Consider the following 16,284-nt stretch of genomic DNA (forward strand, 5'->3'; position numbering starts at 1 on the left):
AAACAAATTTATATACACAATATTGACCTGCAGAATCTCTCAATCTAACTTCTTCACTTTGGAAGAAACCTTTCGTCTGGTTTCGCTGGAAATCTCCAGATTTGCCTGACATGACGGGCAGGTGGCCTATGTTGTCAGTTAAGGTGTCAAACGATTAAAAACATTAGATGAAAAATGGGTGCATTTTGGATGCTGTCAGCTGCTAGTTAGTCTACCCATTATCATTTTTAACACTAGTTTCATATTCAGTGATACACATGTATTTCACATGTAGCTCGATCGTGCCGCTTCTCCCTGTTCAACATAAGGAAGATTAGGCCATACCTAACTCAACATACAACACAGCTCCTTGTTCAGACGTTAGTAATCTCCCGTCTTGACTATTGTAACGCCCTCCTGACAGGTCTTCCGGCCTGTGCTGTGAGACCGCTACAGATGATCCAGAATGCTGCAGCATGCCTGGTTTTCAACCAGCCTAAAAGAACACATGTCACACCCCTATTAGTTGAGCTGCATTGGCTACCCTTAGCTGCTCGCATCAAATTTAAATCACTAATGATGTCCTTCAGAGTATTCACTGGTTCTGCTCCCATCTACCTCAATAGACTCTTAAAACCATATGTTAGCACCCACCCTCTCCGTTCCTCAAAGGAGCGCCAACTAACACGACCAACCCCCCGTACAGGTCAGTCGAGGCTATTCTCATCTCTGGTACCATGCTGGTGGAACGAGCTTCCAAGCACTATCAGAGCAACAGGGACCCTCTCCACATTCAAGAAATCCTTGAAAACCCAGCTCTTCCGAGAGTATCTTTTGCACTGAATGTCTTTCTTTAATGCACTTATTACTTCCTGACATATTGCACTTAATGTAGGTATTTTGTATAATTTGTGCTGTAGTTTGAATGTTAGATCCTCTTTTGTAAGTCGCTTTGGATAAAAGCGTCTGCCAAATGCTTAAATGTAAATGTAAATGTAAATTTACTTAGTTTACAATCACTGAAGAAAGTCTCTGAACTTTTTTCTTTGGATGGGGAAGTCTCTGGGAGTGACTAGGCTTCAGTTACCAACTATGGATGGTTTAGAGAGTGAAATACGACTTCTTCTTTTTTTTAACTTTGTTTTAAAAATGGGTGACAGTAAAACTTTTTTTTACACACGTCTGCAACCTGTAGTTTGGAAAGTAAGTGTTCAGGCATATATGGAATCAACAGCAGTAACAAAGGAGAAACCAGTAATTACAAGGATGAGCAAATTAATCAAATTAGACTTCACTTTTAAGAAATAACAATCCAATATAACATATCTGTGATATTCATGACTTTTTTCTTACATAACACAGTTTTAGTGTCCCCTGCTAAGAAAATAATTTCCTGGACCAATGGAAATAATTAATTTCATTAATCAACACATTCATAATCCCCTTAATATCAAGAACACAGTTGTCCAAATCACCATGAAACTAAAGATATTCAAAGTATTTTATTAAAATAAAAAATTATATTGAGGCAGAGAGGGGGATATAAAATTTTGCTGAATTTTGGCATTTGGCCAACCCCCCTTCGAGGCCTAAAAAGAAAATAGGACTAGGGTTGTGGTGGGCGCACATATATGACACAAATAGGTTTATGATGAGTTTGCACAGGGAGGAGGAAGTCTTTAACCCAAACTGGCAGTTTACTTACAGTTTAAACATACAATGCCTTGTGAAAGTATTGTAGGAAATTCTAGGTCATATGATAAAATATAGGGCGGCACGGTGGCACAGCAGGTAGTGTCGCAGTCACACAGCTCCAGGGGCCTGGAGGTTGTGGGTTCGATTCCCGCTCCGGGTGACTGTCTGTGAGGAGTTAGTGTGTTCTCCCCGTGTCCGCGTGGGTTTCCTCCGGGTGCTCCGGTTTCCTCCCACAGTCCAAAAACACACGTTGCAGGTGGATTGGCGACTCGAAAGTGTCCGTAGGTGTGAGTGAATGTGTGTGTGTCTGTGTTGCCCTGTGAAGGACTGGCGTCCCCTCCAGGGTGTATTCCCGCCTTGCGCCCGATGATTCCAGGTAGGCTCTGGACCCCCCGCGACCCTAAATTGGATAAGCGGTTACAGATAATGGATGGATGGATGATAAAATATACCTTCCAGTCAGCTTGCTTTCTGACATATGCTGGGGGGGCTCATGTTGTTCTGACATCAAAAAATTTTGCTAAACGTTCTCCAAAAGTACCTGGAGTGTCACTGAACTCTGTGGCTCCTTCAGAGTGACTGCTGGCCTATCTGTAGCTTCCCTTAACAGTTTATAAATCTACTCTGCATTCATAGGCCTTTCCTTCTGATTAACAGCCTCAACAAATATGTTTTACTGTGCTAGACAGGTATTGATATGCAATTTATAAACCGATTAAGCTGTTTATATTTTAGGCAAATATAAAAATTCTACTTTTAATGTGGAATGAGCGCAAACCTTCAACCTTAGTAGAACTATGTGACTGGAGGAGTCAAAGCTAATGGGTGGAATAATAATTATAATTAAAAAAAAAAACCAACTAAATCATAGAGAAATATGGGTTGGAAGCAAAAACTCCACATATTTCCAAGTCTGCATAATTAGAAGGTTGAGAAAAAACATTTTGAGTTGTGTTTCATTCTAGAGAAACTCAATAGTGATAACAGTTCAGGGTGTTGGTGACAGATAACAGATTCTTACACATAAAAGCAAACTGAATTACAATTTACATCTCAACAAGTGAATAACACAAACGTTCTGAACATCAGTAGGACTGCCTCAGAGTTCTGGAAAGAAAACTGTCAAAGAGTTATTACAGTCCTTATCTGCAGCTAGCAATACAGCTACACCTGTTATATCCCAAGAATCCTGGAGTGTGCATCTGATACAGCAGGTTTGATTCCCACAGCCCTCAACGTTCACCTGATGCTAATACTATAACAGCTGTCTATACCTGCTGTCCTTAACTTAGGGATCACAAGACTACCTGTTGACCATCAGTCCACAAAATGTGGCTAAAACAAACAAAGCTTTCTAAATTGTCCTTAAATGGTATCCTCACATTATGGGGAGGACATTTATAAACATAGCACAAAAAGTAAGAAAGTTTGTGTTTGGTAGATTATTTATTTGTTGTAACAATGCTTCTTGGCAATAAATCTTATATCGTTGAAAATCCTGATAATTTTCCTTGTCAATGGTGCCACATTTGTAAGGAACATGCATTTGTGGGATGAGCACACAATGCCAATGCCAATCAACTTATTCTGTGTGATGGTGTGGGGCGGCATCTCCCTCACTGAAAAAACAAGGCTTGTCATCATTGGAGGCAATCTCAATGCAGAGGGATATCCAGATGAAATTCTGCAAACAGTGGCAATCCCATATCTCCATAGTCTGGGACCGAACTCTATCCTCCATGACGACAACACTCACCCTCACAGAGCAGGGTTTATCAGAGACTACCTCCAGAATTTGGGAGTGAAGAGGATGGAATGGACTGCCAGCGTCCTGACCTCAACCCCATCTAACACTTGTGGGATTGCCAAAGTCTTGTTCTTCAAACTTCAGTCATCCAGTCCACCAAACAAGGCAGTGGTAGAATAATCTGTTTGGCATTGACAGAGAGGATTTGGCAAAATTTTCACAGGCACAATGCACCTACTCAGCTCTGCTGCTCATCCCTCAAATTTGCCATCATTTAAAAGGGTATTTAATAGGCTTTCCAACGGTATACGCCAAGAAGCATTGTTACAACAAAGGAATAATCTACCAAACACAAATTTCCTTACTTTTTGTTTACTTGACTTGTACTTCATTCACATAAATGATTGACATAAAATGTTCTTTAAACTAAAAACAACAGTGAACAAATTTTATAATGACTGCTCTATATTTGAATAGTTATTATAAACAGTTATAGTTACATTCTTAAGGTCTGACTGTGTGACATTACAAAAGCTGGTGTTATAATGCAATATAATATCAATGTATAAGTGTGGGAGATGTTGTTTTGTGTGTTGGTTGTTGTTTGTGTGTGTGTGTGTATGTGTGTGTGTCTGCCGAATGTCAGGGGCAGAGCAGTATCCAGTCTAGAATTGTGTGCTGGTGGATCTACTCATCATACGCCAAGCCCAAATACTGTCTTGCTCCCTTGTTCCAATAAAGGACACTTACTGGCTGAATGGCCTTGTCTCAATACCCATTCGTTTGTGTATCATGAGCCTTATCTACTGCCAAACGTGTCCCAGATGGTGGTTCAATTGTCACACAAAAAACACCACCACCCACCTACAAAACACATAATGATAGAAAACGCCAAAACAACTCCTAAAACTAAGAATTGTGCTCCTACACTATGTATAATGTTATTATTAATAGATATTATACGGCATTATAACACCTGCTTTTATAAGGTCATACATGCATACCTTATAACCTGGTATGTATGTTTCTGAATCTGTAAGTAATTATAAAGGCTTACAGCAGGCATTATATAGTATTATGTATGCCTTATAGTGCATTACAAATAAACATATACTGCATTATGGATACAGGATTATCAAAATAGCTCTTCTATGGAATTGCATTTTGGAACCTATATTTTTTAAATTGAAAACTGAAATTATAGACAGGTTGTTGGTCTTTAAGTTCACATAAGCACTACATTGTCTGTATATTTCTTACTGGAAAACAACTCCTGGTAATAATAATAATAATAAAAGACAGTTTGGTTCTTTTTAAGTGTTGATTTAATCATACAAATGTTCATTTACACATACAGGAAAAGGGCTTCATTTTTGTATTGTCTTTTTATGTTAAATGTGCTACCATAGGACTCTATGCAAACGCTCTGCTCAGCCATTCTCCATGCCACCGTGCAGAAAACTCAACAGCAAACAAAAGAAATAAGTCCAAAAAAAAAAAAAAAAAAAAAAAAAATTGAAGACCACAACATAGCATCTTCTCACTCAGAAACAGCCTCTCTCTCACACACACAACCGGGACAGCAATATCAAGTCGGAAATAGGCATATATAATTTGTTGTAGATGGTGACATTCACAAAAACAACTCAAAGGAAGACAACTCATGAGGCAATGACACTGGCCTTGAGCTGTAGGCAGCACAAAATGTTTGCAATTAAATATCTCTGAAGTAAATTTTACCTGTCCAATCTCTGTGGCAATCTAAGACAACATCAGCATTGTGTTATGTAATGCGTTGTATTTTTGTTTTTACTGAGAAACACAAACGGATGACCCCCTTCAAACACTGCATAGATAATCAGTGATCTGAACTAAACGCACAGCAATTCCAAAAGGTAAAAACGAAACGTTGGTGTCAGTAATGACAAACATTTTATCAGTTACCAGATGCATAGCAAAGGGGGCCATTTTGACAAACATTTCTTACAATGATCCCTTTCACTTCAACAGGTCAGAGTAATTACGGACACAAAACATATGCAACATAATTTCTGAGGGATTGATTTGCATGAAGACCACTGAACTGAGACATAGAATAGATCTGTGTTTTAGCCAATTCAGTTACTACACAAGCCAATTAAAACTGCAGGACAATCACTGACATAAGGTCAAATTTCATTAGAAATATAAATATAAATAGATATGTAATCTATACCCTGACATACTGAATATACTGCGTCCTTTAAATACCAAAATCTCAATGCGTAAACACTTTCGACTAAAGATTTTCTGTAAATATGCACTCATATGCATTTTATATTTGGGATTTTCCAGCAAAAAACGTGACATCTATGAAAGAACACATTCAAAAACCAAGACAGTAAAGACAGTTCAATAAACGTCTTCCATAAAATAGTCCAAATCTTCTTGGATGTGAAACAACCTAGACCTTTTGTAACTAATAGTACAGTGGTGGAAAAAAAATGTGGCTGAGCCAATTAATAGTGTCAAACAATCATGTGCTTTGGGGACTCTTGCATTAGAAAAACCAGCAAGCCGTAATGAAACGAATGCTTGAGTCAAACGTCTGTGCCCGAGGCATGAGCTACTATGATTTAAGCCACCACACACACTCAAATGCTATTGGCCTTCAAAGCGTCACAAGAAAAATTAACTGTCTGCACGAGCGACTGCAACAAAGAGATCATAAGGGCTTTCAAGTGGGAGCTGTGTAGCTCAGTGCAATTGTGATATTAGCCCAGAATGATCGAAGGGCCTGACTAGATTTCCAGTATAACAGCTGTAAGAATGTGTTCTGTTCAAAGGTTCAACGGTTCCACCTTCTGGCCTCTACCAAGCACTACTGTTGAGTTTGTGAACTGATCCTGGCATAAGTTTAAATTCTGAAGTATTTGTAAGATCAGCAATAATAAATTAGGACTAAATAAGGCAGGTGCCTCGTGAATCATATGAAGAAGTGTAAGAAGAAAATAGTGTTATGACCAATTTCACATTTATCTTGAATAGTACAGGTCTGGATGACTACGGTTTTTATGTAGATTTTTTTTTTTTCAGTAAAATCGTTCAGTTCGCAAAGTAAAAGTCAAAGAACATCCATGTAAAATATAAAACTACTTGACAAGCAAAAATTATTTTTCAATGGCTTTTTTTCACTTCTCTTTTGTGCATCGTCCACACATGCGCTTCCAAGCGCACACACACACACGCACACCCAATCATACACACATCAAATCTCTCACTTGAATCTACATTTTGCAACAATACAGACAAAAAAAAAAAAAAAAAAAAACCTGTGTATCTGACTTTTGAGGATTTCTAGCACTCATCTTAATTTAGCATTCACACATGCTTAACTCAGGTGTTGACCATGGCTGAATATTGATTTAGAACCAAACAGCCTTGTCAGTATCTTAGGTTGTGTTGTGATGCATGGGGGGAGGAGGGTTGCCAAGTCTTTATAATAAATCTGTTACTCCCCTGTGTAACCCCGCAGAAAAGGGGGGGATTCCAGATGGTGATGATTTCTGTCCCTTAAGACTGTCCAAAAGGGTAGGGCCCGTGGCAGCCCTGTGGAGAAGAGGAAAGAAGGGTACATGTGAGAATAAATACATAGTATTTTAATAATAATTAAAAAAACAACCCATTTTTCACCAACACATTTATAATACAAAAATACACATTAAGAAATACTCAATTTATTTATTTATTACATTTATTTTGGGGATCAAAGTGCATTGTCTGTTTTAGAAACATGTTCATTCTCTCATTGGAATTGTCTTATATTACTTAAGGCAGGCCAAATCCAATGGCTACCTATGCAACTTTGGGCAACACTGCATTAGAGTAATAATATGATCCTAGCAGAACAACATTCTGAAATGAGTACACGTGAATTGAACCTGAATTGAACATGACGTAAGCGTCAGCACACCTCAGTTCACTCAGACCAAGTACACTCCCCCTTGTGGCAGATAGACAGTGTGGCAAATTTGTGCATTTTCTCAGCTACACAAATCATAACCATTCAAACCACAATGTCACATCTTTCGGAGTAACAAAAGGGAAATATGAAACACACTGTCGACCCCATCTGCTTATCAAGTTAGAATACTACTACATTTGTGTTCAAACCACAAGTTCAGATAAGACTTGTTATTGTGTGAGGAACGCCTGTGTTCTTCAGCCCTTCAGGTTAGGGTGTGTGCCAGTAAATAACAGGCTTGGAATCAAAGCTATTATGTGATGCAGCACACAAGTACCACACACCCAGCTTTATTAAGTTTAACTGTGTAGTAGGTGCCCAGGCTATGGTTGGTGACCAAAATAATTCATTCACATAACACTAAGGAGAGGAACATAAACACAAATTTAGGCCACTATCTGTTTAGTAAAATGCCTAGCTGTATCGTTTAAGGCTGCTTTCAAAAACTGCCTGGGGTTCTTTCACAAAACAGTGGAAAAGCAGTATTTTTCTGTTATCTAGATCAATTAAACCCAAAATCCATTATTATCAAACAGGATGAGAGCTAAAGAACAGTCCACCTGGAGCCTAAGAAGTTAAATGCTCTATGTACCATCACCATCATTTGTAGGTTGCAAATCTAATGATGCCAATGATGCCACATCCTTCTGTATCTGGAACTGACCATAACTGGCCCCCTTAGCTGATTAACTAGCGGTGAATTTCTCCTCCAAGTGTGGTGAGGTCAAATGATGTTGCATTAACAGCAGTTTAAAAAGATGTGGTGGCAATTCCTGTGACAGTGGTATCATGCGTCCTGATTTGGTTGAATTGTGTGACTGGGGCAATGTTTAATTTGATCCAGATCCTGCCAGAACAGGATTCGGCACCTCTCAAATTTGGAGTGCATGCTTTTACAGAGCAGCATGTACATGGATCCCCCTAACCCCCAAGTGTCGAAGGCATTCTGGATCTTTTACACTCCATGTGCACTTGGATCACTCTACTCTGTGTTCCCTTACCTCATGATTTACAAATTAAGCCCTGGATTGGGGGGAATCCAAGCAAGTAGGCGAGGAGACGAAACTAAATGTCTAAACTGGGTCAATCAACTGAGACATCCTGCTTTGTGGAATATACAGAAATATTTGATAACTGTACATCTATAAATCTGAATATCTAACATTGCACGACATTCCTAAATCATGTCCAGTGTTGCTTACAAGGAAAGAAAAGGGTGAGAGGCTAATGGTTAGTTGTGTTTTGGCATAGGAAAGTAAGAATATTTGGTAAGTAAGTATAGGCTTTTAACAGTTTTTTTCTGTAGTACGAGATTCAATCATTTTGCCTTGGATGGGCTGTGGATTTCAGGCCATTTCCCACTCAGAATTCTCCTTAGCTTGCAGCAACATCACAGCTGTGATTTTTAGGCAACATCTAATTTAACAGGCATTGTTCCTTATGATTAAACATGCTGCATATTTGTGAAAGGCAAGAGTCTGGGTTTGAAGTGGATGGTAAAATTCTGATCTTCTCAATATCGCCATTCCAACCAAGCTTCTGCATGACCAACCACTCCAGCTATAGCCCAGTTCCTCATGATGGTAAAATTAATCCAAGCAGACAGACCTCTATTCCTGGTTCCCAGACTGTCCACCAACTCACCTGACCAGCTGTGTGTTCAGTGGCCCTAAGAGCAGCAGCTATCACATATACACACATCAGTGTTCCTACACAGTACATACCTGTGCAGGAATTGACAGTTATGGGAAAAGGCTCCTGAACTCCTTGCTGCTTTGTCTTTACGTCTCACTGTCTCTATCTCAGCATACTAAGGCAGGTTCAGTTCCTCGACCATGCCAAATGTCATTTCAGATCAGTTTAGTTTTTTCATCAGAGATTTCATTCTCTATATTTCCACAAGCTCTGCAATGAGAATAATATAAAACCTACGAGACAACATGGTATGTTTGGCTGCAAATATAATAAAAATGTATTGTGTTAACTAGTTTGACAGAACTAGGACAGGTGTAACCTAACGCTGTGAATCATCACAATGCTTTTTTTTTCTCTCCTTACGTCAGGTGTCACATATTCAGAGAACAATAGAGTGACTCTATAAGGAAAGCCCTAACTATTTGGCATTTAAGGAAGGAGGCAATGCCCCAAACCTCAAGTAACAATGTTTACTCAATATTTCAAGCCTTACAGGTGCAACAGTAAGCCATTAACTGAAAAAAAAAACACGCAACATTTTTTTTAGTAATATTACTGAGGTCATGTGTCCGAATATTCACACTAAAATTAATTTTATTTCAACATTGTTTATGTTTTTTTTTTTTATTATCTATGTAAAAAGATCTCAGTTCATCATTCCTGACACATCTGAAGTGTATTAATTGAAACATTTCTAGACCAATTTGAAACTAACGCTGCACAGGACTTTAAAATCATTTTTCATATTTATCTACGAGTAAAATTTGTTTTGTCATTATTACATTTTGGGTTAATGTTATGGTTTGTGAGAGTTAGAATTAAGGTTAGTGACAAGTAAAGTATATGGTAATAGATAAAAAAGTATTCACAAAGCATCTATAAAGGACCATCGAATTCACATTCTACTACATACACTGCTATGCAAATGTTTGGAGTGTCTTCCTATATGTATATAATGTATTCTAAGTGTTTATGATGAAAGCTCACAATTATGGATTACACCACACTCCAAGCCAAAGCTTCTCAGTAATGATTAAAAAGCTGTGAAATTACACAAGACTATCATACATTTATCAGACTCCTACACCCCCCCCCATATAAGTGGCACAGTAGTCACATAGTGACAGCACATTTAGACACGATGCCATATGTTGCTGTCAGGACGACAAATAATGGTCTGCTATAGCAAATGAATAATTATTAATAAGAAGAAGAGAGTTTGCGCACATACATTTGACTGAACCCCGGTACATACCTGGCTGTAAGTCACTACCGATAAGTTGTTTTGGAGACCATTTGGTGTAATATTTACAGAGTTGTGAGAGAGTCCGTTTTGATCTTGCTGAATGGAGTCCAGAGGGGCCACCCATGGGCCTCCAGGATCTTTTAGATTATCCTCCTTGGCATCTTGCTTGTTCTTCTGTGGTGAGGCAAAGGGATTAAAGTCTCCCTCTACGTTGCGGTGTGGCTGAGTGTTGAACTCCGTCTTGAAGGAGGACAGCTGCTGCGTGACCCCAAGAAGACCTCCAACCTCCACGCTCAGAATTACCCAGATCACATCTACAGAAATATTCAAGAGTACACAATAAATAAGCTTCATACTAATGATGGAGACTAACCACAGAACACTCCAAGGAGCAAAACAATGCTCATATCCTGTATGAGGTACTCACCGGATGTTGCTCACACACATAACCTTTAAATTAAAAATCACTTGTATAAACATTGTATACATTGCATTTACTTGCAATAACATGCATGTATCCATGCTAAAACGGTATTTGGAAGGTATTTGGCTGAAATGTTTCTTTAAAACATCAGCTACAACAAAAAACATTTATATTGTGTTGTGCCAACTGATCTGGTGCCCTGGCATGATCCCATCTACATTGCCTTAGGTACTGCTTAACTACTACAATTGTGGCTTCTTGGTACAACACCTTGTTGTATAGAGTGATATCAGCCAACTGCAACAGAACAGCATATAAGATGAAAGTGAAACCTGCTTGGAAGGTGTGACCACCACAGTTACCACAACATCTTGGAAGATCTTTGATCACCACACAATCACTTTAACTACAGTACACTGAACGATCACGGGATTAAAAACACCTACCTTGTATCCACACCCATTGTCCATTTTATCAGCTCCACAGACCACACAGGGACACTGTATTTCTACAATTACAGATTGTAGTCCACCTGTTTCTCTGCATACTTTCTCGTACCCATTTCAGCCTGCTCTTCAAATGGTCAGGATCCCCAGAGGAACACCAAACAGCAGGTATAATATTTGTGGTGGATCTTTCTCCGCTTTGCATTGACAAGGACATGGTAGTGGTGTTTTACTGTGTGTTGTTCTCGTATGAGTGGATCAGACATAGCAGGGCTGCTAGAGTTTTTAAATCCCTCAGCATCCCTGCTGGACTGAGAATAATTCTCACCAAGCAAAAACATCCAGCCAACAGCATCCAGTATCCACTGATAAAGGACTAGAGGACGACCATCATAAACTGTGCAGCAACAAATGAGCTACTGTCTCTGACTTTACATCTACAAGACTGAACAACAAGGTAGGGGTGTCTAACAGAGTGGGCAGTGAGTCAACACAGAGTTTAAAAACTCTAGCAGTACTGCAGTGTCTGATCCGCTGGTATCAGTGCATCACACACTAACACCACATCAATGTCACCGCAGTGCTGAGAATGAGCCACCACCCATATAATACCTAGTTTGTGGTGATCTTTACTGTTGAAGAACTGGGTGAAATGGGGATAAATTATGCAGAGAAACAGGTGGACTCTTGTCTATACTTAGAGACCTGCAAATGTGCTTCTGTGTGGTCACTGGAGCTGATAAAATAAACAATGAATGTAGATAAAAAGGTGTTTCTAACCCAGTAATCCTTCAGTGTAATTAACCTTAATATTACAGTAGTTCTCCAAGCAGACTTAAAGAACCCCAGAATATCCACATTTGTGCTGTAACACTATATATGTGGGGCTCCCAGGGTTGCCCTGAACTCCAGTTTGACAACCACTAGTAAAGTGTCCCTCGAACAAAGAGGACAAAAGTAGTTTGTTCTGGTCTCGTGTATATTCTTCTTTCATTAAAAACACCATTTTGCACAGGTTGTGTTTACTGGTGCCTCACCTCCATAGAAGAGTCCAGTAGCTGTACACATTCTCCATTGGCCCTGGTACATGCCGGGATTAGCTGGACTGCGCATCTGCACACTGACATCTGAAATTTCCTGTGGTTCCAAAGACCGCACCATCACCATGTTCACATGACCAAACTGGTCCCCTCCTATGTACTTCAGACACACACCTGGAGGCCATGACTCTGAACCTATAGCACACATACAGAACATAAGCACTTAAAAGGAGTTTTAAGACAAAGTGGATTGCTGAGCCTCTTCAATTGGCACCCAATGTTTGCCTGCTTTAAAATTACAGAGAAATATATAATTTATGGATTGTTACAAATACAGGAAACTCCCAGTTTAAATAAACCCCAGATGATTCAGTAGAACAGAATTAATATCATTGCACATCTCAAAAATTTTGCATGTAACAAGATGCCTTCATCACAGCCTCAGAAGTCACTTCAATACTGAATAGTTTGTGGATAGTTACAGGACACTGTTAGGATACTGCCAGCTGTATCTATAAAACCAAATCACAAACCTGTGTTCTGTATCCGCCATGTTTTTGTGAACTGTGTGTCAGGAGGCACAGACTCTCCCTCTCCAATAGTCACATCTTCTACAAAGGACATCGACGGTGTATTGATGTTTGGACTCTCAAAGTCATAATATGCTCCAATTGCTGCCTGAAGATTCCTATTATGAAAGACACACATTGTCTTTAAAAAATGGCATAGTGAAAGTAACAAAAATGTGTTATTTACACATTCAAATTATAGCTTGTCTTTTTGTAAAGTTGTAAATAAATTTATTGCAATAATGATATTGTATAACACCAAATTCAGACAGTACGTATGACATAAGTGATAAAAGTGAATAAAAGCAGTTACAGTATTGTGCAAAATCACAAACACATTTGTTAACACGGTGTATTCATTAGAATAATAATTTCTTGGGGGGGGGGGGGGGGGGGATATATATATATAAGTTTGGTTATAGCTCTTCTGATCTCTTCCAGCCATCACAAGGATTTGTTCAGCTAGCACAAGACATAACATTAACTGAGCTAAAATGGGGGTTGGATGACAATCAAAGAAAATACCTTTGTTTTTTGAGAGCAGCTGTGTAAAATATTCAACAAATATTTTGACAGACATAAAATCTATTTTCATTCATTGGAACAGTGGGGCTTTTCTGAGCAAAAGTGCACACCTCAAACTTACTGATAATATAGAACCACTAAAAATCGCTTTATTGTAGAAAGTATGTTACACATATGAAGAATCTATCTTTGTGGGTGTGAACATGTATGACATGACACAAAAAGCAGACCAAGTATACAGATTATTACATATAGAATATAATATATTCAGTAAAAATAACAGAATAAATAAAAACTAGGAAACACTACTGCTAATGTAAAAACATGATGTACATGAATACATGTACAAACTTACTATTATAAACAATAATTACGAAAACATTGTAACTATTGAGTATTGCAGGATAATAGGAATGTTTTCAGTTGTAGGATTATAGTCCAGAGAACATGTAAGAATACATGAATATGTACAGACCATGGGCTATATAAACATATCATATAATAATATAACACAATTTACATTAAATGATGTTTCAAGCAATTGTACAGTTGCAGAATTAAGTGGTGAAATCCAACATTAAACAAATCAGATACATTTCCGTGTGAAACTGATTTTTTGGGGACAGGAAGTATTATGGTCAGGACATGATTTGCCATCATGATTTAACTGGATGATGAAAAGCAGGCTTTTCAAAATAGTGATATTATTGGTTAATATTAAATTCCACACCCACTGGCTCTCACTGATGTTTTGATGAAACATGATGTTTTAGAGGAAGAAGAACGTAATTAAAATGTGATTAAAAATTATAAAGGAGGATTTTGGTGTTTTAATTATAATTAACAATGTATTATATTAAATAGGGGCATGAAACAACCACATAAACATGTTCCAATTTTATTTCAGTTTGACGTGAAATTGAGCCCTTATACAGAAGTGGGTTCTTTTTAAAGTACCAAGTACTATACAGAAAAACACAAACCCATAATAGACAAAAGACAAAATAAATAAATAAATAAAACATTGGACGGTGTGGGCTGTAATATAATCAAAACAACGAATAGACTCGTGAATAGCTGGGAGAGAGAGGGAGAGAGAGAGAGAAAGAGAGGGAGAGAGTTATGTAACACTCACCCGCGACAGTTTAGTGACTGTAAACTTACCTAACGTTACAGTTAATCTACGAGTTATTAGCCTGAGTCTGGACGTGCCCCGACAACTCCCACACTTTTCCAAACAGTTAAACACAATCAGAGAGGTTTACTGTAGTTAAATGTCTGTCCAAAGTGAAGTTAAACGTGAAAACTCTTACTCTGTATTAAATCGTGACCGAGCTTGCCAGCTAGCGAACATGCTAACAGGAATACAGCGGACAGGTAATAGGGAAATAGCTTAGCGTCACTCGACAGTTTTTGCGAGGATTTTCTCATATTTTCCAGAATCTAAGAACTCAAATGTCAGTTATGAACAAATGGCCTGGGTCTAGTTAATAACCTGGTGTGAAATCGTTTTTAATGTGAGGGCTGTATCTCCTTCCCTTCATATACTTTCATAGAACATAACTTAGCGATATGTGCAGTGACGTTAGCCCACAGCTATTCCAGCGGCTTAAAGCCATGACAAAAGCAACTTTCAGTTTTGTTATCGTTTGCTTAAAACTCTGTAGGCTGAGGCTAGTTACTTATCTGAGCTGTCCGAGCCAGGTTTAACTTCCCTGCTTCAAAAAATAATCTCAGGTTATCTGCTTATTCAAATATTCAGTTCCACCTTAAAAGTCGTGGATTTGATGTAGCGGGGTGAAGTTGGGTCCTCATTGCACAGAATGGAGCCCCTGCGCCATTTAAGGTGGACCGGGGAATTCGAATAAGGAGCTAACTTCAGCTCCGTGCTTTTTTGCTTTAATCACAAGGACAAGCTGAAGCTATAGTAAAGTCAGTCTCAGGGTCACCTGTGCTGATGAATTAGATGATTTACTCGCTCGAGTGGAGGAAGAACAGTGTCGGAGAAGCTAAAGGCGTGTAATAATAATAATGATAATGATAATGAAAGGCCCTGTGGCTCACCAGTTGGTCATGTCTAGGAAGAAGGCGCATCCAGCGGGGTTGAGCTGAAAGCCCAGCAGTCTCTGGAACTCGGAGATCAGCACGTCTTTGTCCGTGGTGCCCATGCAGCTGAACTTCTGCATGAGCTCCTGGTCCAGGTCTATGTCCATGCCCTCCATCGGCGGGGTGTAGATTTTAATTTAATCCAAGGCCTTCTCCACTCATAACAAACCCAGTCAACAAACAAGCCTCAGTACGCATGGCTGAGGGGCCGCGCGTGACGTCAGCCAGCCGCCCGCCCGCTAGCTCGCTCGCTCGCTTGCACGGTCGCGCGCACCGCCGCTCAGAACGGAGCAGGGGCACGTCAGCTGTTGCTATTCTTGAGGGGGGTAAAAAAAGCACGAGCCAAGGGTGGGCGGTATGACGGGGAGTTGTACCGATATCGTGATAGATTACGTCACCGTGGGTACCAGCAGCTTACCTCAGTGTATTTTATTTGATATTGAAAGGAAGGGCTTTTTCTCAGTTCTTTTTTTCCTCATTTAAACTAATAATAACTATACATTAGAAAACATTGAAATGACACAGAAATTGTAATTAAAAGACTAAAATCTGACACCCTCTCACATATATGTGCCATTATGACTTTTACACTGACTGAGGCTCCTACATCATCACTGTTTGCAGGAGCCAAGATTAAAAACATGATAATATTAAACACGTTTGAATTGATCAGAACATCATGTCAAGTAAAATACTGACTTAAGGCAGCTGTTCTGTTTGCCTTACACTAATTGGTCAAGATAAAGGCAGTGCCCATCGACTTTAGCAATATTCATGTTTTATTCAAACACTAGAAATTTGTCTGCCAC

The 16,284-nt window shown here is 39.0% G+C and overlaps 1 protein-coding gene across 1 annotated transcript; it reads right to left on the reverse strand.

The window, feature by feature from the left end:
• Positions 1-4,746: 4,746 nt before the first annotated feature.
• On the reverse strand, positions 4,747-15,720 carry ilrun (inflammation and lipid regulator with UBA-like and NBR1-like domains). Its single transcript, XM_066666472.1, has 5 exons — positions 15,434-15,720; positions 12,809-12,963; positions 12,273-12,470; positions 10,375-10,679; positions 4,747-7,009 (listed from the first exon to the last, which is right to left on the reverse strand). Exons 1-5 carry the CDS (start codon positions 15,589-15,591, stop codon positions 6,974-6,976), a joined length of 852 nt encoding a protein of 283 aa, XP_066522569.1. The 5' UTR covers positions 15,592-15,720; the 3' UTR covers positions 4,747-6,973.
• Between the last annotated feature and the right edge of the window lie 564 nt (positions 15,721-16,284).

Source organism: Hoplias malabaricus, chromosome 3 (genome assembly GCF_029633855.1).
Source record: "Hoplias malabaricus isolate fHopMal1 chromosome 3, fHopMal1.hap1, whole genome shotgun sequence".
NCBI lineage: Eukaryota > Metazoa > Chordata > Actinopteri > Characiformes > Erythrinidae > Hoplias > Hoplias malabaricus.